At 43.0% G+C, this 24,309-nt stretch overlaps 1 protein-coding gene across 1 annotated transcript; it reads left to right on the top strand.

Moving 5' to 3' along the window:
* Positions 1–122: 122 nt before the first annotated feature.
* dpagt1 (dolichyl-phosphate (UDP-N-acetylglucosamine) N-acetylglucosaminephosphotransferase 1 (GlcNAc-1-P transferase)) lies at positions 123–18,187 on the top strand. Its single transcript, NM_001139845.1, is given in 9 exon segments — positions 123–743; positions 882–1,002; positions 9,251–9,464; positions 9,818–9,964; positions 10,133–10,217; positions 14,058–14,246; positions 14,420–14,507; positions 14,676–14,831; positions 17,406–18,187. Coding segments are annotated over 9 exon segments (1,221 nt in total). The 5' UTR covers positions 123–588; the 3' UTR covers positions 17,472–18,187.
* The last annotated feature ends 6,122 nt before the right edge of the window (positions 18,188–24,309 follow it).

Below are 24,309 nucleotides of genomic sequence, written 5' to 3'. Positions count from 1 at the left end.
TGTGAAGAAGAACATTGACTACTTCAAAATGGAGATTGCCTCAATAGCGCTGCTTGTGCGCTCACAGACGCCATAATAATAGTACATAGCGATGCACTCTCTAGCATTCTCTATGGTTGTCCCACCGTTCAATTTGGAACTACTGCGCTATAAACTAGGAAAGAACAAGAACTGAGAATATAGGGAGTGTCGTTTTAGCAAGCTGTATTTTTCAGATAATATGCATGTCATTTCGCGATTTCTATTATTTGAAAAATTATTAGACACATGCTTCGGTAGACGATTCTGCAAATGCTGATGATGCAAAGAGAGAGTCTGTACCAGCTAGCTACTTGTCAGATCATTTAGCATGCTTGTTAACTAGCTTGCCAGATAAACATAGCTACTATTGTTAAAGTTCATTCGCTCAATATGAAGATACATTATGTGGGGTTGTTGACAGTGTAAGCTAGCTTGCTCAAAGTTTGAGGTTCGGCTTCAGCTAGTTAGCAAGTTAACTATCATATATCTCTAGCTATCTAACACAGGTAGTTGGATAGGTATCAGATATAACCTCATCCAGGCAAGTCTTAAGAATATCCAGAAAACATGTCGCCAATTCCTGTCCTACCCCTTGTTATCAACGGGTGTATGTCTGCACTTGGGTCATTGGCCACATTAAAGCTAATTCCAGCCTTCAAAGACCACTTCATCTCAGCCAGGCTCTATGGGATGGATCTGAACAAAACTAACAAGAAGGAAGTGTACGTTTATCAATATAAATTGTTTACCAATGATCTACTATCCAATAGACTATTTTAATCTATTTTACATTGGCTCGTTTTTTTGTTGTTGTTTGTTGTGGTTTTGTCCTGACTTATTTTAATTTCTCCTCTTTGCAGGCCAGAGTCTCAGGGCGTCATCAGTGGGACCGTGTTCCTCATTATCATGTTCTGCTTCATCCCAGTGCCTTTCCTCAGCTGCTTTGTAGAAGAGCAGTGCACTGGCTTCCCACACAATGAGGTGGGTGAGGGAACTGGGGGAGTTAACAATACTGTACCTATTATTCTCTATTTATTTGTTTATTTGTATCCCCATTAGCTGTTGCAATAGACGGTTTGGTTGTTTAGCGATGTGATTGAGAAGCTTAATATCAAAGATGTTTAAAGTTATGCCACACCCTTACTGTACCCACGTGATCTGTCACTATAAAAGCGGTGTGGCGTGACATACTGTCTATTACTTCACTTGAACCCCAGAGGCGGAGGAATGACATGAAAGCTTGGCGACCCATTACTCTAATCAAGGTTACATCCATAACCCAACGTTTTCTTTCCAAGTGGCCATACCCCTGGTGTGCTACCGTGCCTCTGTAGTTGGTCTTCCTGCTGCAGCGTAATCCAATGTGCCAATCTCTGCTTTGAGACAGCGTGCCCTTTGGTGTTCTCCTCATAACACACAAAAAGCTGTTCTGTTTGATGAACAGTTATTTTTGCAGCAAGATAGGCACTCAATGCCCTAACAGGACAAAGTGTATGCAACTCACGACTCTCCTGTCGTGAGTTGCATACAATATAATATAATTACCCAACAGGGTACCACAGAATTACAACAGTGGTATACAACTGTATAAGCAAGCTGAAAGTTAGAACTTAGAACATGAGGTTCAAGGTTCACGGTATGCTCACTTATCTGTGTTGAGAGAGCGTGCCGTGTCCAGAACTACAGACCCCACTGATGGTGTGGGCATAACATTGATTCTGTAGTACCTCATGAAAGTCATTGGTGTTGCCCAACTTGCAGCAGCACAGATAGAGTCCAGGGAGGCCCTTCTCAACAGGGCCCATGAAGTGGCCATACCCCTGGTGTGCTACCGCGCCTCTGTAGTTGGTCTTCCTGCTGCAGCGTAACCCAATGTGCCAATCTCTGCTTTGAGACAGCGTGCCCTTTGGTGTTCTCCTCATAACACACAAAAAGCTGTTCTGTTTGATGAACAGTTATATTTTGCTGCAAGATAGGCACTCAATGCCCTAACCGGACAAAGTGTATGCAACTCACGACTCTCCTGTGGGGAGGCGGGTGAAATGTCGCTATGATTAAGGGCTGTTTAGTCATGAAAGCACCTTAGGTAAGAATGCTGGATTTGGCCGAAGCACTGCCTTAGATCCATCTTCTGCTAATGTGAGGCATGAAGGATGGGAATAAAGCGCATGTAATTCTCTAACACGCTTGGCTGAAACAATAGCCAATAGAAAGGCATTCTTGACTGAGAGCTCACATAGCTCAAGTGAAAACCGTGGCTGAAATGGTGATCTTATAAGTGATCGTAGGACAACATCTAGCTCCCAAATTAAATGTTATTGGTCACGTACACATATTTTGCAGATGTTATCCCAGGTGCAGCGAAATGCTTATGTTTCTAGCTCCAACGGTGCAGTAATACCTAACAATACACAGAAATACAAAACATAAAAAGAAAGGAATTTAGAATTATCAGAACGAGCAATGACAGTCTGGAATATAAATGTATATGATGGTGTGTATAGACATGGACAGTATATGAATAGAAAAGGTGTGTACAGCATTAGTTATATAGGATGAGGCATGACTAGAATAGAGTATATACAGTGCACTCGGAAAGTATTCAGACCCGTTAACTTTTTCAACATTTTGTTACGTTACAGCCTTATTCTAAAATAGATTAAATCGTTTTTTTTCCCTCATCAATCTACACACAATACCCCATAATGACTAGGGCAGGTAGCGTTCTCCTGGCATCCGCCAAACCCAGATTCGTCCATCGGACTGGCAGATGGTGAAGCGTGATTCGTCACTCCAAAAAAACGCATTTCCACTGCTCCTGAATCCAATGGCTCAGTAGTGAGTGTTGCAACCGAGGACAGGTGATTTTTACACGCTTCAGCACTCGGTGGTCCCATTCTGTGAGCTTGTGTAGCCTACCACTTAGCGGCTGAGCCGTTGTTGCTCCTAGACATATCCACTTCACAATAACAACACTTACAGTTGACCAGGACAACCCTAGCAGGGCAGAAATTTGACGAACTGTCTTGTTGGAAAGGCGGCATCCTATGACGGTGCCTTGTTAAAAGTCACTCTTCAGTAAGGCCATTCTACTGCCAGTGTTTGTCTATGGAGATTGCATGGCTGTGTGCTCGATTTGATACATCTTTAAGCAACGGGTGTGGCTGAAATAGTTGAATCCACCAATTTGAAGGGGTGTCCACATACTTTTGTATATATAGTGTAAAAAAAAAAGACAGTATGTCACGCCACACTGCCTTTTATAGTGACAGGTCATGTGGGTACAGTAAGGTTGTGGTGTGACTTTAAACATCTTTGATATGAAGTAATTTGGCAACCCGTTACGAAAGAGAAGTGACAAGTGTACTATGGTGCAAAACAGAGGGGGTTGGCATAGATTGTTGACAACATGTAAACTATTTTATCTCCAATAATAAATAAATGTGCACGATGAACACTTGTTTTCGCTCATACATCAGCAGTTGTTGTTTACATTTACATTTAAGTCATTTAGCAGACGCTCTTATCCAGAGCGACTTACAAATTGGTGCATTCACCTTATAATATCCAGTGGAACAACCACTTTACAATAGTGCATCTAAATCTTTTAAGGGGGGGTTAGAAGGATTACTTTATCCTATCCCAGGTATTCCTTAAAGAGGTGGGGTTTCAGGTGTCTCCGGAAGGTGGGGATTGACTCCGCTGTCCTGGCGTCGTGAGGGAGCTTGTTCCACCATTGGGGTGCCAGAGCAGCGAACAGTTTTGACTGGGCTGAGCGGGAACTGTGCTTCCTCAGAGGTAGGGAGGCGAGCAGGCCAGAGGTGGATGAACGCAGTGCCCTTGTTTGGGTGTAGGGCCTGATCAGAGCCTGAAGGTACGGAGGTGCCGTTCCCCTCACAGCTCCATAGGCAAGCACCATGGCCTTGTAGCGGATGTGAGCTTCGACTGGAAGCCAGTGGAGAGAGCGGAGGAGCGGGGTGACGTGAGAGAACTTGTGAAGGTTGAACACCAGACGGGCTGCGGCGTTCTGGATGAGTTGTAGGGGTTTAATGGCACAAGCAGGAAGCCCAGCCAACAACGAGCTGCAGTAATCCAGACGGGAGATGACAAGTGCCTGGATTAGGACCTGCGCCACTTCCTGTGTGAGGCAGGGTCGTACTCTGCGAATGTTGTAGAGCATGAACCTAGAGGATCGGGTCACCGCCTTGATGTTAGTGGAGAACGACAGGGTGTTGTCCAGGGTCACGCCGAGGCTCTTAGCACTCTGGGAGGAGGACACAAGGGAGTTGTCAACCGTGATGGCGAGATCATGGAACGGGCAGTCCTTCCCCGGGAGGAAGAGCAGCTCCGTCTTGCCGAGGTTCAGCTTGAGGTGGTGATCCGTCATCCACACTGATATGTCTGCCAGACATGCAGAGATGCGATTCGCCACCTGGTTGTCAGAAGGGGGAAAGGAGAAGATTAATTGTGTGTCATCTGCATAGCAATGATATGAGAGACCATGTGAGGATATGACAGAGCCAAGTGACTTGGTGTATAGCGAGAATAGGAGAGGGCCTAGAACAGAGCCCTTGGGGACACCAGTGGTGAGAGCACGTGGTGCGGAGACAGATTCTCGCCACGCCACCTGGTAGGAGCGACCTGTCAGGTAGGACGCTTTCCAAGCGTGGGCCGCGCCGGAGATGCCCAGGTCGGAGAGGGTGGAGAGGAGGATCTGATGGTTCACAGAATCAAAGGCAGCAGATAGGTCTAGGAGGATGAGAGCAGAGGAGAGAGAGTTAGCTTTAGCAGTGTGGAGAGCCTCCGTGACACAGAGAAGAGCAGTCTCAGTTGAATGCCCAGTCTTGAAACCTGACTGATTAGGATCAAGAAGGTCATTCTGAGAGAGATAGCAAGAGAGCTGGCCAAGGACGGCACGTTCAAGAGTTTTGGAGAGAAAGGAAAGAAGGGATACTGGTCTGTAGTTGTTGACATCGGAGGGATCGAGTGTAGGTTTTTTCAGAAGGGGTGCAACTCTCGCTCTCTTGAAGACGGAAGGGACATAGCCAGCGGTCAAGGATGAGTTGACGAGCGAGGTGAGGTAGGGGAGAAGGTCTCCGGAAATGGTCTGGAGAAGAGAGGAGGGGATAGGGTCAAGTGGGCAGGTTGTTGGGCGGCCGGCCGTCACAAGACGCGAGATTTCATCTGGAGAGAGAGGGGAGAAAGAGGTCAAAGCACAGGGTAGGGCAGTGTGAGCAGGACCAGCGGTGTCGTTTGACTTAGCAAACGAGGATCGTATGTCGTCAACCTTCTTTTCAAAATGGTTGACGAAGTCATCCGCAGAGAGAGAGGGGGGGGGGGAGGAGGATTCAGGAGGGAGGAGAAGGTAGCAAAGAGCTTCCTAGGGTTAGAGGCAGATGCTTGGAGTTTAGAGTGGTAGAAAGTGGCTTTAGCAGCAGAGACAGAAGAGGAAAATGTAGAGAGGAGGGAGTGAAAGGATGCCAGGTCCGCAGGGAGGCGAGTTTTCCTCCATTTCCGCTCGGCTGCCCGGAGCCCAGTTCTGTGAGCTTGCAGTGTGTCGTCGAGCCACGGAGCAGGAGGGGAGGACCGAGCCGGCCTGGAGGATAGGGGACAGAGGAAATCAAAGGATGCAGAGAGGGAGGAGAGGAGGGTTGAGGAGGCAGAATCAGGAGATAGGTTGGAGAAGGTTTGAGCAGAGGGAAGAGATGATAGGATGGAAGAGGAGAGAGTAGCGGGAGAGAGAGAGCGAAGGTTGGGACGGCGCAATACCATCCGAGTAGGGGCAGAGTGAGAAGTGTTGGATGAGAGCGAGAGGGAAAAGGATACAAGGTAGTGGTCAGAGACTTGGAGGGGAGTTGCAATGAGATTAGTGGAAGAACAGCATCTAGTAAAGATGAGGTCAAGCGTATTGCCTGCCTTGTGAGTAGGGGGGGAAGGTGAGAGGGTGAGGTCAAAAGAGGAGAGGAGTGGAATGAAGGAGGCAGAGAGGAATGAGTCAAAGGTAGACGTGGGGAGGTTAAAGTCACCCAGAACTGTGAGAGGTGAGCCATCCTCAGGAAAGGAACTTATCAAGGCGTCAAGCTCATTGATGAACTCTCCAAGGGAACCTGGAGGGCGATAAATGATAAGGATGTTAACCTGTTAGGGCTAGGGGGCAGTATTTGCACGGCTGGATTAAAAAATGTACCCGATTTAATCTGGTTACTAATCCTACCCAGTAACTAGAATATGCATATACTTATTATATATGGATAGAAAACACCCTAAAGTTTCTAAAACTGTTTGAATGGTGTCTGTGAGTATAACAGAACTCATTTGGCAGGCAAAACCCTGAGACAGATTCTGACAGGAAGTGGATACCTGATGTGTTGTATTACCTTTAAACCTATGCCATTGAAAAACACAGGGGCTGAGGAATATTTTGGCACTTCCTATTGCTTCCACTAGATGTCACCAGCCTTTACAAAGTGTTTTGAGTCTTCTGGAGGGAGATCTGACCGAACAAGAGCCATGGAACGATGATGGCCCATTAGACATCTGGCGCGCTAGGTCATGCTGGGTACCCTCGTTCCAATACGTTTTAAAAGATTTTGCATTAGTCCGCCTTGAATTTTATTCATGTTCTGGTTAAAAAAGGCCCTAATTATTTATGCTATACAACGTTTGACATGTTTGAACGAACGTAAATATATTTTTTCCCCTCGTTCATGAAGTGAAGTCCGGCGGGCTTAGATCATGTGCTAACAAGACGGAGATTTTTGGACATAAATTATGAGCTTTTTTGAACAAAACTACATTCGTTATGGACCTGTGATACCTGGAAGTGACATCTGATGAAGAGAATCAAAGGTAATGGATTATTTACATAGTATTTTCGATTTTAGATCTCCCCAACATGGCGGCTAGTCTGTATCGCAACGCGTATTTTTCTGGGCGCAGTGCTCAGATTATTGCAAAGTGTGATTTCCCAGTAAGGTTATTTTTAAATCTGGCAAGTTGATTGCGTTCAAGAGATGTAAATCTATAATTCTTTAAATGACAATATAATATTTTACCAATGTTTTCTAATTTTAATTATTTAATTTGTGGTGCTGACTTGAATGCCGGTTATTGGAGGGAAACGATTTCCTGAACATCAACGCCACAGTAAAACGCTGTTTTTGGATATAAATATGAACTTGATAGAACTAAAAATGCATGCATTGTCTAACATAATGTCCTAGGAGTGTCATCTGTTGGAGATTGTAAAAGGTTAGTGCATAATTTTAGCTGATTTTATGGTTTTGGTGACGCCTGTCTTTGAATTGGCACAACATTACACACAACTCTTGTAAATGTACTGTCCTAACATACTCTAAATTTATGCTTTCGCCGTAAAACCTTTTTGAAATCGGAAAACGTGGTTAGATTAAGGAGATGTTTATCTTTCAAAGGGTGTAAAATAGTTGTATGTTTGAAAAATTTGAATTTTGACATTTATTTGGATTCAAATTTGCCGCTCTTGAAATGCTGTTGATGGAGTGCACCACGGGTGGGACGCTTGCGTCCCACCTAGCCCATAGAGGTTAAGCTTGAAAGGGCTGGTAACTGTGACAGCATGGAATTCAAATGAGGAGATAGACAGATGGGTCAGGGGAGAAAGAGAGAATGTCCACTTGGGAGAGATGAGGATTCCAGTGCCACCACCCCGCTGGCTCGATGCTCTAGGGGTATGCGAGAACACGTAGGCAGACGAGGAGAGAGCAGTAGGAGTAGCAGTGTTCTCTGTGGTAATCCATGTTTCCGTCAGCGCCAGGAAGTCTAGGGACTGGAGGGTAGCATAGGCTGAGATGAACTCAGCCTTGTTGGCCGCAGACCGGCAGTTCCAGAGGCTGCAGGAGACCTGGAACTCCACGTGGGTCGTGCGCGCTGGGACCACCAGGTTAGAGTGGCAGCGGCCACGCGGTGTGGAGCGTTTGTATGGCCTGTGCAGAGGGGAGAGAACAGGGATAGACAGACACATAGTAGACAAGCTACAGAAGAGGCTACGCTAATGCAAAGGAGATTGGAATGACAAGTGGACTACACGTCTCGAATGTTCAGAAAGTTAAGCTTACGTTGCAAAAATCTTATTGACTAAAATGACGAAAATGATACAGTACTGCTGGCTGGTGGAGTAGGCTAGCTAGCAGTGGCTGCGTTGTTGACTTTGAACGTGTAGCTGGCTAGGTAACCTCGATAGTTTCAGTACTACCCCTTGTCATGATACAAAGCAACTTTGTAGCTAGCTAGCTAACATAACACTAATCAAGACGTTCCTTGTAATGTATTTAGTTTCTACAATGCTGCTCGTCGGTAATAGTTGGCTGGGTTAGGAAAAATGGCGTCGCGGGGGACGGAAATAGCTGGCTAGCTGACCTCAATAGCTGGCTAGCTAACCTCGGTAATTACTAGACTACACAATTATCAAGCTATGACAAAGACAACTAAGTAGCTAGCTAGCTAACACTGCACTAGTCAAATCGTTCCGTTGTAAAGTATTAGTATCTACAGCGCTGCTAGTCGGTAACGGTTGGCTAGCTAGCAGTGGGTTAATGATGACTAGGTGTGTTGACTAAGTCTGGCGCCGCGTCGCGGCTGGCTAGCTCACCTCGATAATTACTCAAACTACACAATTATCTTAGATACAGAGACAGCAAAGACAACTATGTAGCTGGCTAACTAACACTAACACCACACTAATCAAGTCGTTACGTTGTAATGTAATAGTTTCTGCAGTGCTGCTAGTCGGTAGAAGTTGGCTAGCTAGCAGTGATGACAGTTTAGCTAGCTAGATAATTTTAGCCATATTAGCATAGACGTTACATCAGTCAAAACACCTTAAAACAAGAGATGGTATCAAGAACAAGATAAAACTAGCTAAAACAAGCCACCTACGGTACCCACATGGCAGCTTATTGTCATTGTTGCTAGCTATCTGACCATCCACAATCCCAACAACACATGGACTTCTGCCCCATTGAAGCGTGCTAATTGTTTTTTGTGGCGTTATCAGCTAACCCATCGATAGCAACAGGTACTCTTCCTGCAGTCCACACAAAACACGATACACAAAAATCAGAGATTGCAAGACAAAAAAATCCCAGACAAAGTATCTCTGGCCTGTTTCAGGATCTGTAGCACATAACATTCGTAACGTGACAGGCTGACATTGCTCAACATTTCTGCCTGCTTGTTCTGTCCTGACCAGTTTGTCCAGCTAATCGGTGCTCTACTCGCCATCTGCTGTATGATCTTCCTGGGTTTCGCTGATGACGTGTTGAACCTGCGCTGGAGACACAAGCTCCTGCTGCCCACCATAGCCTCCCTGCCGCTGCTCATGGTCTACTTCACCAACTTCGGCAACACTGTCATTGTGGTGCCCAAGCCCTTCAGGCTCTTACTGGGGATGCACTTGGATCTGGGTGAGTGAATGTCACAGTAAAAATGACTGGAGAGGCAAACATAACGTCATCTGTATCACATATTTTGTTTGGGCACAATGCAAATTTCTCTTGAAGGTCCACTTAGTTTGCACACAGCCACAGGAGAGCTGGATTAGAAATATCCATAGTGTTTCTTCAGGCAAAGATGTTTGAAATTATATAAATTCCAACTACTTTACAAACAGTAAATCTATTTGTTATCTGGTTGTAATGACGTAATTTCAACCAGTTTTACCCGCTGGCAGTGTTGTATCAATTTCATTAACATTGTAAGTCATCCTCCATGCTTTGTTGTACATCTTATGCTGATTGATGTTATCTCTTCTCTGTAGGTATTCTCTACTATGTCTACATGGGCATGCTGGCAGTTTTCTGTACTAATGCCATCAACATCCTGGCAGGCATCAACGGCATCGAGTCAGGACAGGCACTCTTCATCTCTGGCTCCATCATCATCTTCAACCTGCTTGAGCTTGGTGGTAAGTGGTGTTTTTCTGTCTTTCATCAATATCCCCTGTTCTCAGTGCTTCAATTATGTGTCTACACATCCTACCAAATGTAAAAAAATTAATAAATCAAGGAACCTTTCCTGGTCTAATATATAGAAATGTGGATGTAATTGTGCACATTCTTTTTGACTTTTGCAGGAGACTACAGAGACGACCACATTTTCTCCCTTTACTTCATGCTCCCGTTCTTCTTCACAACTTTAGCACTTTTCTACCACAACTGGTGAGTTGGAGACACTGGCCGTGTCTGAAATCTGTCTTGCCTACTGCTTACTAAAATGACATAGTATGTAGTACAATTAGTACAGAGTATTTAGAACGCACTGTTTAGTAAAAATGAATGCAGTAAGCAACAAATATCAATATACAATGCCTTCAGAAAGTATCCATACTCTGACGTATTCCACATTTTGTGTTACAGCCTGAATGCAAATTTGATTAAATAAATTTAAAAAATCTCGCCCATCTACACACAATACCCCATAATGACAAATTGAAAACATGTTTTAAGAAATGTTAGCAAATGTATTGAAAATGAAATACAGATATCTCATTTACATAAGTATTCACACCCCTGAGTCAATACATGTTAGAATCACCTTTGGCAGCGATTACAGTTGTGAGCCTTTCTGGGTAAGTCTCTAAGAGCTTTGCACACCTGGATCGTCCAATATTTCACATTATTCTTTTAAAAATTCTTTAAGCTGCCAAGTTGGCTGTTGATCATTGCTAGACAGCTATTTTCAAGTTTTGCCATAGATTTTCAAGCCGATTTAAGTCAAAACTAACTAGGCCACTCAGGAACATTCAATGTCATCTTCGTAAGAAACTCCAGCGTATATCTGGCCTCGTGTTTTAGGTTATTGCCCTGCTGAAAGGTGAATTTGTCTCTCAGTGTGTGTTGGAAAGCAGACAACCAGGTTTTCCTCTGGGATTTTGCCTCTGCTTAGCTCTATTCCCTTTCTTTTTATCCTAAAAAACTACCTAGTCCTTGCCGATGTCAAGCATACCCATAACATGATGGAGCCACCACCATGCTTGAAAATATGAAGAGTGGTACTCCGTGTTATAGGATTTGACCCCAAACATAATGCTTTGTATTCAGGACATAAAGTTCATTTCTCTGACACATTTTTGTTGTTGTTGCAGTTTTACTTTAGTGCCTTATTGCAAACAGAATGCATGTTTTTGAATATTTTTATTCTGTACAGACTTCCTTCTTTTCACTCTGTCATTTAGGTTAGTACTGTGCCTTAACTACAATGTTGTTGATCCATCCTCAGTTTTCCCCTATCACAGCCATTAAACTCTGTAACTGTTTTAAAGTCACCATTGGCCTCATGGTGAAATCCCTGAGCGGTTTCCTTCCTCTCCAGCAACTGAGTTAGGAAGGACGCCTGTATCTTTGTAGTGACTGAGTGTATTGATACACCATCCAAAGTGTAATTAATCATTTCATCATGCTCAAAGGGATATTCAATGTCTGCTTTTTTTATTTTTACCCATCTACCAATAGGTGGCCTTTGCGAAGCATTGGAAAACGTCTCTGGTCTTTGTGGTTGAATCTGTGTTTGAAATTCACTGCTCGACTGAGGAACCTTACAATTAGCTGTATGTGTGGGGTACAGAGATGAGTCATTTGAAAATCATGTTAAAACCTGTTGGGGCTAGGGGGCAGTATTTTCACATCCGGATGAAAAACGTACCCAATTTGAACAGGTTACTACTCTGGCCCAGAAACTAGAATATGCATATTATTAGTAGATTTGGATAGAAAACACTCTGAAGTTTCTAAAACTGTTTGAATGGTGTCTGTAAATATAACAGAATTCATATGGCAGGCAAAAACCTGAGAAAAATACAAGCAGGAAATGAAAATCTTGTGGCTGTACTATTTTCAAGTCATTGCCAATGGAACACACAGTGACTAAGCATTAACTTCCACTAGATGTCAACAGTCTTTAGAAAGTTGTTTGAGGCGTCTATGATGAACAGAGACCGAATGAGAAGGCTGGGAAGTTGGTCACCCAGGGAAGGACATCACTTCATTGGCGCGCGTTCATGAGGGAGGAACCTCTGTTCCAAAACGTTTTTCAAGACACAGGAATGGTCCGGTTGAAATGTTACTGAAGTTTCACGTTAAAATGGCCCTAAAGATTGATGCTATACAACATTTGACATGTTCGAACGAACGTAAATAGATTTTTTTTTTTTTACTTTTCATCGTGACACTTTTTGAGTAGCTTACTGAACGCGCTAACAACATGGAGTTATTTGGACATAAATTATGAAACAAAACAACATTTGTTGTGGACCTGGGATTCCTGGAAGTGCCTTCTGATGAAGATTATTAAAGGTAAGTGAATATTTCTAATGTTATTTATGCATTTAGATGACTCCAAAATGGCGGCTATCTGTATTGCCTAGTGTATTTTTCTGAGCGCAGTACTCAGATTATTGCAAAGTGTGCTTTCCCAGTAAAGTTATTTTGAAATCTGTCAATGCGGTTGCATTTAGGAGATGTTAATCTATAATTCTTTGAATAACAGTTTAATATTTTATCAACGTTTATAATGAGTATTTTTGTAAATTCACCGGCATTTTTGGGGGAGATACATTTTCTGAACGTCACGCGCCGATGTAAAATGCTGTTTTTGGATATAAATATGAACTCGATAGAACAAAAAATGCATGTATTGTGTAACATAATGTCCTAGGAGTGTCATCTGATGAAGATTGTCAAAGGTTAGTGCATCATTTTAGCTGGTTTTCTGCTTTTCTTTTGCATTGAAAATGGCTGTGTGTAATTTTTTGTCTATGTACTCTCCTAACATAATCTAACTTTATGCTTTTGCCGTAAAGCCTCTTTGAAATCGGACAATGTGGTTGGATTAAGGAGATGTTTATCTTTCAAATGGTGTAAAATAGTTGATTGGCTCATTTAGCTATTTGATGTAGAATTGTATCAAAATTATCAAAATAAATATTTTAAGATCATGTTTTGATAAAATATTGAATTTGGCTTTTATTTGCATTAGCCCATAGAAACACTACTATAGCCCATAGAAACACATTCAGAAATGGCAAAAAGAAAGTCACAAAATAACACATATTTAACCCCTTATTTTTTGGGGCACAAAACTACCTTCATATTTCCATTCATTTGTATTAGTTACCTTCAGACGAGTCCACTGAGACTTGTTGGGGTAGTAGTGCAAAACGGAGAACACCATGGTGTTCGAGAGTCTCCTCTTTTTGTAGGCCAAACCGTTCGGACGCTACAGACGTTCCCGTGAGAAGAACGATTTTCGGTATCTCTAATGGTCTGACAAACACCGCTGTACCTCGGCCCCTTTCCACTGCAGATGCGGAAGGCCAACATGGGCAGATGTGGTGGATTGAGACACAGCCCATGCAAAAAACCCCCGCATATCTCTATCTTAAACTGACAGATTTTGATGGGGATTTCTTTGTTAGATTGACACACATTGCCTACTTATTGACTCAAGATATTTCAGCTTTTAATTGTTTATTAATTTGTAAACATTTCTAAAAACACTTCCACTTTGACATAATGGGGTATTGTGTGTAGGCCATTGACACAAAATCTCAATTTAATCCATTTTACATTCAGGCTGTAACACAAAAAAATGTGGAAAAAGTCTAGGGGTGTGAATACTTTCTGAAGGCACTGTACTAGGCTCACCCATCCTAAGAGTGTGTCATCTAATGTGCAATTGCGCATTACCGCCATTTGTTCATTTGGGTACAGTGCCTCTCTTATCTCATTATCAGCTGATGTCAAAAGACAATTCTCTTCCTCAAAAGTGTGCAGTTAATTCTACTAAGTGAAAAACCGAAATTAGTATAATATCCTGGCATTTAAGCAAACTCGATTTTTTAAATTTTTACTATAAAACGTTAATTTTTTGCATACCTAAAATGCCTACTATTTAAATGCAAGTATAGGTATTCAGACACGGCTATTGTTTATGGTGTTCCTGTTATAAAGCATGTTGTAAATTATTGCCAACATGCACAACATGTGTTGCCTTTACTACAGGTACCCTTCATCCGTGTTTGTGGGAGACACCTTTTGCTACTTTGCGGGGATGACCTTTGCAGTGGTAGGAATCCTGGGGCACTTCAGCAAAACCATGCTGCTCTTCTTCATTCCTCAAGTGGTCAACTTTGTCTACTCACTACCCCAGCTATTCCATGTAGTACCCTGTCCCAGGCACCGCCTCCCCAGGTAACACTACAGCTTTTTCTCCCTTACTCCTATGATAGCATTGATATAGTATACATATCGTATAGTACTTTTGATACAATTCCATGATCTTTTCTTTTCAGATTATAATCCCTTGTTATAAAAGTGATCCTCATTGTGTTTTTTTTCCTCCTAAATTTGCCTGATGCATGAAGACTGAACCCAGACACAGGAAAACTAGGAATGAGTTGGTCTAAATTCAAAAGGAGGGACCTCTCCAAATTGGGAAATCTTATTTTACAGGTAATCAATATGTGCACATGTTGGGGTATGAATTTGACATTTATTTGGTTGTCCAAAAGAGTGGAATCAGTGCAAATGTTTGACTTGGGTCAGGTAGATTGATATGAATAAAAGAAAGCTTTGACTTGAGTGGATAATGTGCTGTTTGTGCTATTTTTCACCCATCAGGTGGCAGAGATGCTGCGGGTGCTGGAAGTGAAGCGTGGACAGGAGGGCGATGATGAGTTTGTGGAGTGCAACAACATGACCTTAATAAACCTGGTGCTGAAGATACTGGGACCCACACACGAGAGAGATCTCACCACCATCATGCTGCTCATACAGGTATTGACAACAGGTCTAATTTCTGAGTCAAATCAAATTGTATTCGTCACATGCGCCGAATACAGGTGTAGACTTTACAGTGAAATGCTTACTTACTAGCCCCTAACCAACAATGCAGTTTTAAAAAATAAGAATAAGAAATAAAAGTAACAAGTAATTAAAGAGTAGCAGTGAAATAACAATAGTGAGACTATATACAGGGGGGGTACCGGTACAGAGTCAATGTGTGGGGGCACCGGTTAGTTGAGGTAATATGTACATGTAGGTAGAGTTATTAGTGACTATGCATAGATGATAACAACAGAGAGTAGCAGTGGTGTAAAAGAGGGGGGGCAATGCAAATAGTCTGGGTAGCCATTTGTTTAGATGTTCAGGAGTCTTATGGCTTGGGGGTAGAAGCTGTTTAAAAGCCTCTTGTACCTAGCTCCGGTACCACTTGCCGTGCGGTAGCAGAGAGAACAGTCTATGACTAGGTTGGCTGGAGTCTTTGACAATTTTTAGGGCCTTCCTCTGACACCACCTGGTATAGAGGTCCTGGATGGCAGAAAGCTTGGCCCCAGTGATGTACTGGGCCATACGCACTACCCTTTGTAGTGTCTTGCGGTCGGAGGCCGAGCAGTTGCCATAACAGGCAGTGATACAACCTGTCAGGATGCTCTCAATGGTGCAGCTGTAAAACCTTTAGAGGATCTGAGGACCCATGACAAATCTTTTCAGTCTCCTGAGGGGGAATAGGTTTTGTCGTGCCCTCTTCACGACTGTTTTGGTGTGCTTGGACCATGTTAGTTTGTTGGTGGAACTCGAAGCTCTCAACCTGCTCCACTTCAGCCCCGTCGATGAGAATGGGGGTGTGCTCAGTCCTCTTTTTCCTGTAGTCCACAATCATCTCCTTTGTCTTGATCAGTCATGAGTGAACAGGGAGTACAGGAGGGGACTGAGCACGCAACCCTGAGGGGGCCCTGTGTTGCGGATCAGTGTGGCGGATGTGTTGTTACCTACCCTTAGCACATGGGGGCGGCCCGTCAGGAAGTCCAGGATCCAGTTGCAGAGGGAGGTGTTTAGTCCCAGGGTCCTTAGCTTATTGATGAGCTTTGATGGCACTATGGTGTTGAACACTGAGCTGTAGTCAATGAATAGCATTCTCACATAGGTGTTCATTGTGGGAAAGGGCAGTGTGGAGTGCAATAGAGATTGCATGATCTGTGGATCTGTTGGGGCGGTATGCAAATTGGAGTGGGTCTAGGGTTTCTGGGATAATGGTGTTGTGAGCCATGACCAGCCTTTCAAAGCACTTTATGGCTACAGACATGAGTGCTACAAGTCAGAAGTCATTTAGGCAGGTTACCTTTAGTGTTCTTGGGCACAGAAACTATGGTGGTCTGCTTAAAACATGTTGGTATTACAGACTCGGACAGGGAGAGGTTGAAAATGTCAGTGAAGACACTTGCCAGTTGGTCAGTGCATGCTCGCAGTACACGTCCTGGTAATCCGTATGGCCCTGCGGCCTTGTGAATGTTGACCTGTTTAAAGGTCTTACTCACATCGGCTGTCACATACATGTTATGTAATTCATACATGTTATGTATGTGACATATGTATCACTGTCAATGTTGACAGTTCTGTAAGTCGCTTAGTCTGCTAAAATTGCCATATTGTTATAATATTATCAATAAGTTAAGGTACATTGTATATACAAAATTATGTGGACACCCCTTTAAATTAGTGGATTCGGCTATTTCAGCCACACCTGTTTGCTGACAGGCTGTATAAAAGAGGACACAGCCATGCAATCTCCATAGATGGCAGTAAAATGGCCTTACTGAAGAGCTCAGTGACTTTCAATGTTGCACCGTCATAGGATGCCACCTTTCCAACAAGTCAGTTCGTAAAATGTCTTCCCTGCTAGAGCTGCCCCGGTCAATTATAAGTGCTGTTATTGTGAAGTGGAAACGTCTAGGAGCAACAACGGCTCAGCCGGGAAGTGGTCGGCCACACAAGCTCACAGAACGGGACTGTCTGTCCTAGGTTGCAACACTCACTACCGAGTTCCAAACTGCCCCTGGAAGCAACGTCAGCACAAGAACTGTTCATTGGGAGCTTCATGAAATGGGTTTCCATGGCCGAGCAGCCGCACACAAGCCTTGGATCACCATGCGCAATGCCAACCATCGACTGGAGTGGTGTAAAGCTCGCCGCCATTGGACTCTGGAGCAGTGGAAACGCATTCTCTGGAGTGATGAATCACGCTTCATCATCTGGCAGTCCAAAGGACTAATCTGGGTTTGGCAGATGCCAGGAGAACGCTACCTGCCCCAATGCATAGTGCCAACTGTAAAGTTTGGTGGAGGAGGAATAATGGTCTGGGGCTGTTTTTTATGGTTCGGGCTAGGCCCCTTTGTTACAGAGAAGGGAAATCGTAACGCTACAGCATACAATGACATTATAGACGATTCTTTGCTTCCGACTTTGTGGCAACAGTTTGGTAATGTAGTGTATATGAAGCCCCTTTGTGAGCAATTCTAAGATATCTTTGAATAACCTTTAACGCATAATTCATATTTGTCTCCGTCTCAGGTACTGGGGAGTGTGTTGGCTTTCGGGATCCGCTATCACCTGGTTCGCCTCTTCTACGACGTCTAGAGACGCCACAGCTACAGAGAGAAAGCTGAGAGACTACAGAGAGTGATGTCCAACTATGCTGGACCAACAACGTCTCATCCATGATGATGATTTTGACTATTGATTCCTTGATTATTGCTTCACCTATCCTTATCTGCTTTAAAATGGGTCTGTTTACAACAAGACTGACAGCTGAGGATGACCTCAGTTCTTCAAAGGAAAAAGAACAGGTGAAAAATCATGCCACTTAAAGGCATCACAATTGATAGAATTCAGGATCTGCTAAATTAACTATTTCAGGATGAGCAATTAAGCACTAAATCAAGGGCAATCATACTGTTGTGAAAAGAAAGGCAAGAGGTCCATGTACAGGTCAAAACCCAGTCTATATTGAGGATGGCTACTCTTTGTGACAGACAGATTGCATATGAAGGGATTGGCAGGATCTTTTTTTGTTATTCTCTGAGGGGTTTAAAGCGTTTCTTTAGTCCTAGAGGAGTTGAGGGTGGAGGGAACTCAGAGCAGTAGTGGTGAGATTACAAGGGCTACATGAAGATGTTACCTTTCTTAGTATTATCGATTAGGAGGTGAATTTTTATGAACAAGAAGGACATGGAATGTGAACTTTTCTCAATTTATAATGTATTTGTAAGCTTTGCCTTCGTAATGCTAATTTCTTTTGACACTGGACAATTCTGCTGGTTGTAGGAATGTAAATATAAGTGTAAAAAACTTGATGAGTGATGTTTTACTCTTGCAATGGAATACTCCAACCAGGGAGTGCTCAGAACAAATCATTCCCTTTCTGAAATGGTTATTTAATAATTGTGAGACACTGAAATAATGCTGAATACAGTCCCTACTGATATTTCTAACCAGAAGGTTTGAAACGTTCCTGTTTTTTGAGGACAATATTCTAGTTGTACAGAACCACCTTACAGTACATGATTGGCCAAGACAGAACTGGGGCTGACTCAGACAGTGCAGTATGAATGAAGACAGTACAGCAGAGAGGAAGAGGCGAAGCTAGAGGTTTTTGTCCGGCCAAAATATATCCACAAAAATAAGGTCCACAAACATTGTTTTTATTGCTAATTTGCTACCTGCGGCTTATAGACTAGTATGCTGACATCACTAAAAAGATGCGCACGATTCAATGGAGCAGAAGTCCGTGGCCTTGTTTGAGTGGTAAGCCTGAAGCAACCGACTGCAGATGAAAGTCAAGGAGTGAAGTCGGTGGAGATGCATCTACTACAGCCAAAAGTCATACACTGTGGTTTTCAACAGCAAGGCTCAGCGCAACATGGCAGTGTTGCTATTGTTTATAAAAGTTTTTCTTTGTAATGTCTAAATAACAAGTCTCCAACCCCCATATCACACAGTCATAAACTGTAAATATACAGTGCATTAGGAAAGTGTTCAGGCACCTTGACTTTTTCCACATTTTTACGTTGTTACGTTTGTTGTTGTTGTTACGCCTTATTCTAAAATGGATTAAAATGTCTTTTTTCCCCCTCAATCTACACACAATACCCCATAATGACAAAGAAAAAACAATACATTTTTGCACACTTATTAAAAAAAATAATAATAATTAAAATCACATTTACATAAGTATTCAGATGCTTTACTCAATACTTTGTTGAGACACCTTTGGCAGCGATTACAGCCTCAAGTCTTCTTGGGTATGACGCTACATGCTTGGCACACCTATATTTGGGGAGTTTCTCAGATTCTCTAGCTCTGTCAGGTTGGATGGGGAGCGTTGCTACACAACTATTTTCAGGTCTTTCCAGAGATGTTCAATCGGGTTCAAGTCTGGGCTCTGGGTGGGCCACTCAAGGACGTTCGGAGATATCCTGAAGCCACTTCTGCGTTTCTCATGGTCTAAGAGTCCTTTAGGTGCCTTTTGGCAAACTCCAAGTGGGCTGTCATGTGCCTTTTACTGAGGAGTGGCCTCCGTCTGGCCACTCCATCAATCACTAGTCCTGATTGATGGAGTGCTGCAGAGATGGTTGTCCTTCTGGAAGGTTCTCTCATCTCCACAGAGGAACTATGGAGCTCTGTCAGAGGGACCATCAGTTTCTTGATCATCTCCCTGACCAAATCAAATTTTATTGGTCACATACACATGGTTAGCAGATGTTATTGCGAGAGTACCAGAGTCGGTCCTGACCTCCCTGGGGCCCTAAGCAAAATTCTACTAAGGGGCCCTCCTACCTGACCCGTGAGCCATGTAAACCATTTGCCATTGCCACACAGTCACACCTGACACCCTAGTGCTCCCACTACAATCCTCCCTCCTTTAAAACAGTTTGCTCCATCTGTCGGTCTAAGAATAAGTAGACCCATACAGAGCAGAATGAGGTATAAACACACAATATTTATTGAATAGAATATTTTCTATAGAATCTTAAGATAAGTGAATATTAACATAAATAAGAAATTGTAGAAAATATCAAATGTAGAAAAGATTTAAATGTAACACTGAGCTTTGGCTCTGCTGCCTGGTAATTAGTCCAGTCCTCATAATATTATACAATCAGCTTTGTCAATACAATGTAAACATAAGCCTATAGGCTATGGCTGCAGCTATATGTCTTAAAATAGTAAAATAAAACCTATACAGCTGTGTGATTAGCTTTGGTTCCCTCTACAGCCTGGGCATTTTCAGCATCAGCATGAGCACCAGTCTATCTGGACTGTGGAAGATATTGAGAAAGTATGTCACATAGTTAAGCAGTCATTTACACAAAAGCACTTCCGACATACAATCTTAAAATGTTACTAAGTGTGCAAACATTTGAATGTTTGAATTAAAATCTTACCATCAAAATATTCCTCTTCTGCACTTTCTTGAGGTAAAATCATCAATGATGTCATCATAGGACATGTGTTTCCCCACGTCATGATGGCCAGACCACTCAAACGTTCCTGTGACATGGAAGACCTCAGGTAGCTTTTGATGAGCTTTCATTTGGAAAAGCTCCTCTCTGCCGATGCTACTGTTACTGGTAGGGTGACTGCAATTCTTAGGGCTATCCAAAGGTTAGGATAGAGTTCCTCCAGGTTTTTCCTCACAGAGAAAATAAAGCAGCTCAAAGGCAGTCATCTTATCTGAAGGCAGATCAGGTCAATTCTGAATCTCGTGTGCCAGATCCATTCCACTGATGTCACAGTCATCTCTGAAGGTTAGAGTGTTTTCAACTTCCATGCAGTGAACCCTTTAAAGATTCACTGGACATCTGAGGCAGTGCTGAAGTTCAGCAGCACTCCATATTTGGTTTTCACCTGGTTGAGTGTTTCAAATCTCTCATCCATGGATGTCACAGCAGAGTCGACCACAATGTTGAAGTACTTGACTTAAAGGTTTTTCAGTGCGTCAGTCACTGGTTCATCATGAGCTTCTTGCTGTTTCTCAGTCTCTCTCTTTCAGAACAGCCTCCACATTCATTTCTTCACAAATGCTTTTGGCTGTTGTCTGGGCCTCAGAGAATCCAGTTTCCTGGTACGTATGTAGTGAGGGAGACCTTTGCATTTGAGATTAAATTCACTGTGATATCCAACTGCATTGAGGGGGATTAGAGGAGCTTGTTCACCTTGTTGGTCATTGTCAGTATCTCACACCATACGACACAGCAAATCAAGAAGTGGTAGGACCCAACTTCCTCCTCAAGTGCTTGTGCCTCCACTTTGACCACAGGATCGTTGATCGTCTGTCTGGCTTCCAGTAATGCCTCCTGATCCTCAGAAGCCTGATACCTGATTGCATGAACACTTTGGAGCCTACTCTCCCATCTTGTGTCACTCCATGACTTCACGGTTATGTTCAAGTGTTTCTTCAAAACACTCCATCTTTGTGTGCCAGCTGAAAATAAGGTGAAGTGCTTTGCCAAAAAAACCCAACTGCATCTTTTGAAGATTTGGCAGCATCTGCAATGACAAGGTTTAGAGTATGTGCTCCACATGGGATGAACACAGCTCTGGGATTTTTTTCAGCAGTCTGGCTTGTACTCCTGGTGCTTGCCCTTCATGCTTGCCCCATTATCATAAGCTTGCCCTCTGCAATCTTCAAATGGAATCTTCAGCTCGTTCAGCTTATCTAAGATGACAGTGAACAGATTCAAGCCTGTTGTAACCTCAACATTCATAAAGCCAAGGAAGTGCTCCTTGATCTCTGGCTTTCCCTTTAAAGCCACGCTTCTCAGAATAATGGACATTTGCTCCTGGTGACTAATGTTAGGTGTACAGTCCAAGATAATGGAGAAGTACTTTGAGTCACTATTGCTTCCAGAATATTGTCACTCACAATCTGTATCAGCTCATTCTGTGCACACTTCCCAAAGTAATGAGCATGTTTCTCAACATCTTTAATTTTGCTGAGATGATTTTCCATAATGGGGTAAAATTTTGCCAGTAATTCAACCTCTTAGGAAGTTTCCATTATCTAGTTGGAAGAGTTTGTCTGAACCCCTGAATGCTAGGTTTCTTTCAGCCAGAGACTGGGTGATACTTATTAAACGTGTAAGTACATCCCGCCATCTCTTTCTTTCAGCCTCCAAAATTGTCATTTGTATCTGGTCAAGAGTCTGTCCCCGACTTAGGTGCCAATCAAGTTCTCCATTTAATCATATTGTTTGTGTGTTCAGGACTACCCTCATGGTGTTTCAGAATGCCGTTGATATTTGACCAGTCATTCACGCCTTCCTTTATTATTTTGTAGTCTTTTGTAGAAAAGAGCTTACAGCAAAAACAATACACAGCGTTGTTTTTGATTGAGTATGAAAGCCAGCTCCTGGTAATCTTTTCCCCATTTGACAGCTGTCTCTTGTTAGGTTACGTCAATTCGAATCTGGTATTAGAACAAAATAGTCAGCACAGAGTAACTTCGGATTTCTTTGTACTTTAATTAATTCAATGATATATAAATGGTAAATATGATGTTCGTATATACGGGCTCACTGTGACACCACGCAGGGCAGACAGAGAACTAACTGTCACACCCAAAGTTCTTCTTTAATACTCTGACAAAGATAGTTCCTGCTTCAGAGCCGGCCTGTCAGAGTAGAGGCTGAGTGTGGTTTAGACTTACTCAGCCTATCGTAGGCGCACAGGCTGGTCCCAGCCTCCTGGCGCATCACTGTTGCCAAGCATAGTTGTCTTCTAGCTTATCTTCGTGTGTGTACCCGAGAGTCAGACACCCAAGGACAGTGTCTGTTTTTGTGCTACAGCTATCTTCCATTCTACCAGTCCCCCACGTACACATGTCCTTGAGTGGTTCCACAACCAGGCAGTGTGTGTGTGTGTGTGTGTGTGTGTGTGTGTGTGTGTGTGTGTCACGAGTCTACTCAGCCTACACCCTAGCTGTCCAGCAACCCTCCAGTTAGTCACGTCTATTCTATGTTAATACAATACAAACCTATTATGTTTAACATTGATGTATTCATATGCTATGCAACACATCTAGTTTAATAAAATATAACCCAACACTCTGCAATAAGCCTGAAGGAAACCTCTTCTAGACTTGTCTTTCGGGTAAGAAAAATCCAGTCCTGGTTTGAATGGACCTCTGCGCACTAACTCAGTCCTCATAAAGTCTGTTAAAACTGGGGGCCAATCTGCTGGGTCATTTGGTGGAGCAGCAACTGTTAAATTAGGGTCTGATCTACTTGTAGCTGATGCTGGCTGAACACCTCTGGTTGTGCTAGTACTGGCTGAGGCTGCCTGTATTTCACCTGGGTCTGTGTTAGTACTTGCTGAAGATGGCTGTATTGGGTCTGTGTTAGTACTTGCTGAATCTGCCAGTACTGGGTCTGTGTTAGTATTTGCTGAAGCTGGCGGTACTGGGTCTGTGTTAGTATTTGCTGAAGCCGGCTGTACTGGGTCTGTGTTAGTATTTGCTGAAGCTGGCTGTACTGGGTCTGTGTTAGTATTTGCTGAAGCCAGCTGTACTGGGTCTGTGTTAGCATTTGCTGAAGACGGCTGTATTGGGTCTGTGTTAGTACTGGCTGAGGCTGGATGTGGATTAACTGAGTCTGTTCTTGTACTGGCCGATGATCCAGCATCTCCTCTACTGACAAACTTAAGCATAGCACCTGTAAATTATAGACAATACTACTATTAATTTAATCAGCTGCATCAGGCCCATTCAAACTGGCTCCCCCAGATGTCCTTTTATACATTTTCAAATATGAAATACTATTTATACTATGGCTTGGCTGAATACTTGGTGGTTATTATTTACTGATAAATGTGCATCCATATTGCCCAGCTAATCAACATTTTGAATTCAATGTATAAATCAATAGTCAATGTCAATCCATTGCTTTCCATCTTGCATCAGTCCAGAGCTGTAACTAAACCTTGACTGAGAGACTAGATAATCATTGTCTTGTTTTAAAATGATGTGCGCCTATGAGGAGTGCCATCACGCTCATATATTGTGACTGGTCCCCACAGAGGTTGCTGCTGGAAAGCACGAGTTTCATTTCGCGCACACGCATATGAACGCGTGTTATCTTTTCCGGAGCTGCAGTTTATAAAACACCGTTATCAAACGTAATAAATAGTTGTATTTCACTCTCACTTTTGTCAGGCACAAAGTCACAGAACACAGCCCTGGAAGTGGCCGGCAAGCAAGACACAGACAGACCAAGAGATGCACTGCCGAGCTAGGTTAGCAAGACAGACAGACAGACTAGAGATACACTGCAAGCTAGCACATCAACTTAACGTTACTATTATTTGCTGACATCAAAATTGGAGAGGAGAGAACACAAGTTTAACTGATTGTTCCCGCAATTCACTCTCATGATTGTTTTTTTTCTTAACTTTTCGTGACCAGAAGGATAGTTCCGCT

This window comes from Salmo salar, chromosome ssa04 (genome assembly GCF_905237065.1).
Source record: "Salmo salar chromosome ssa04, Ssal_v3.1, whole genome shotgun sequence".
In the NCBI taxonomy this organism is placed as follows: domain Eukaryota; kingdom Metazoa; phylum Chordata; class Actinopteri; order Salmoniformes; family Salmonidae; genus Salmo; species Salmo salar.
Note: the sequence above shows the minus strand (reverse complement) of the source record. Positions and strands in the feature narration are given on the sequence as shown.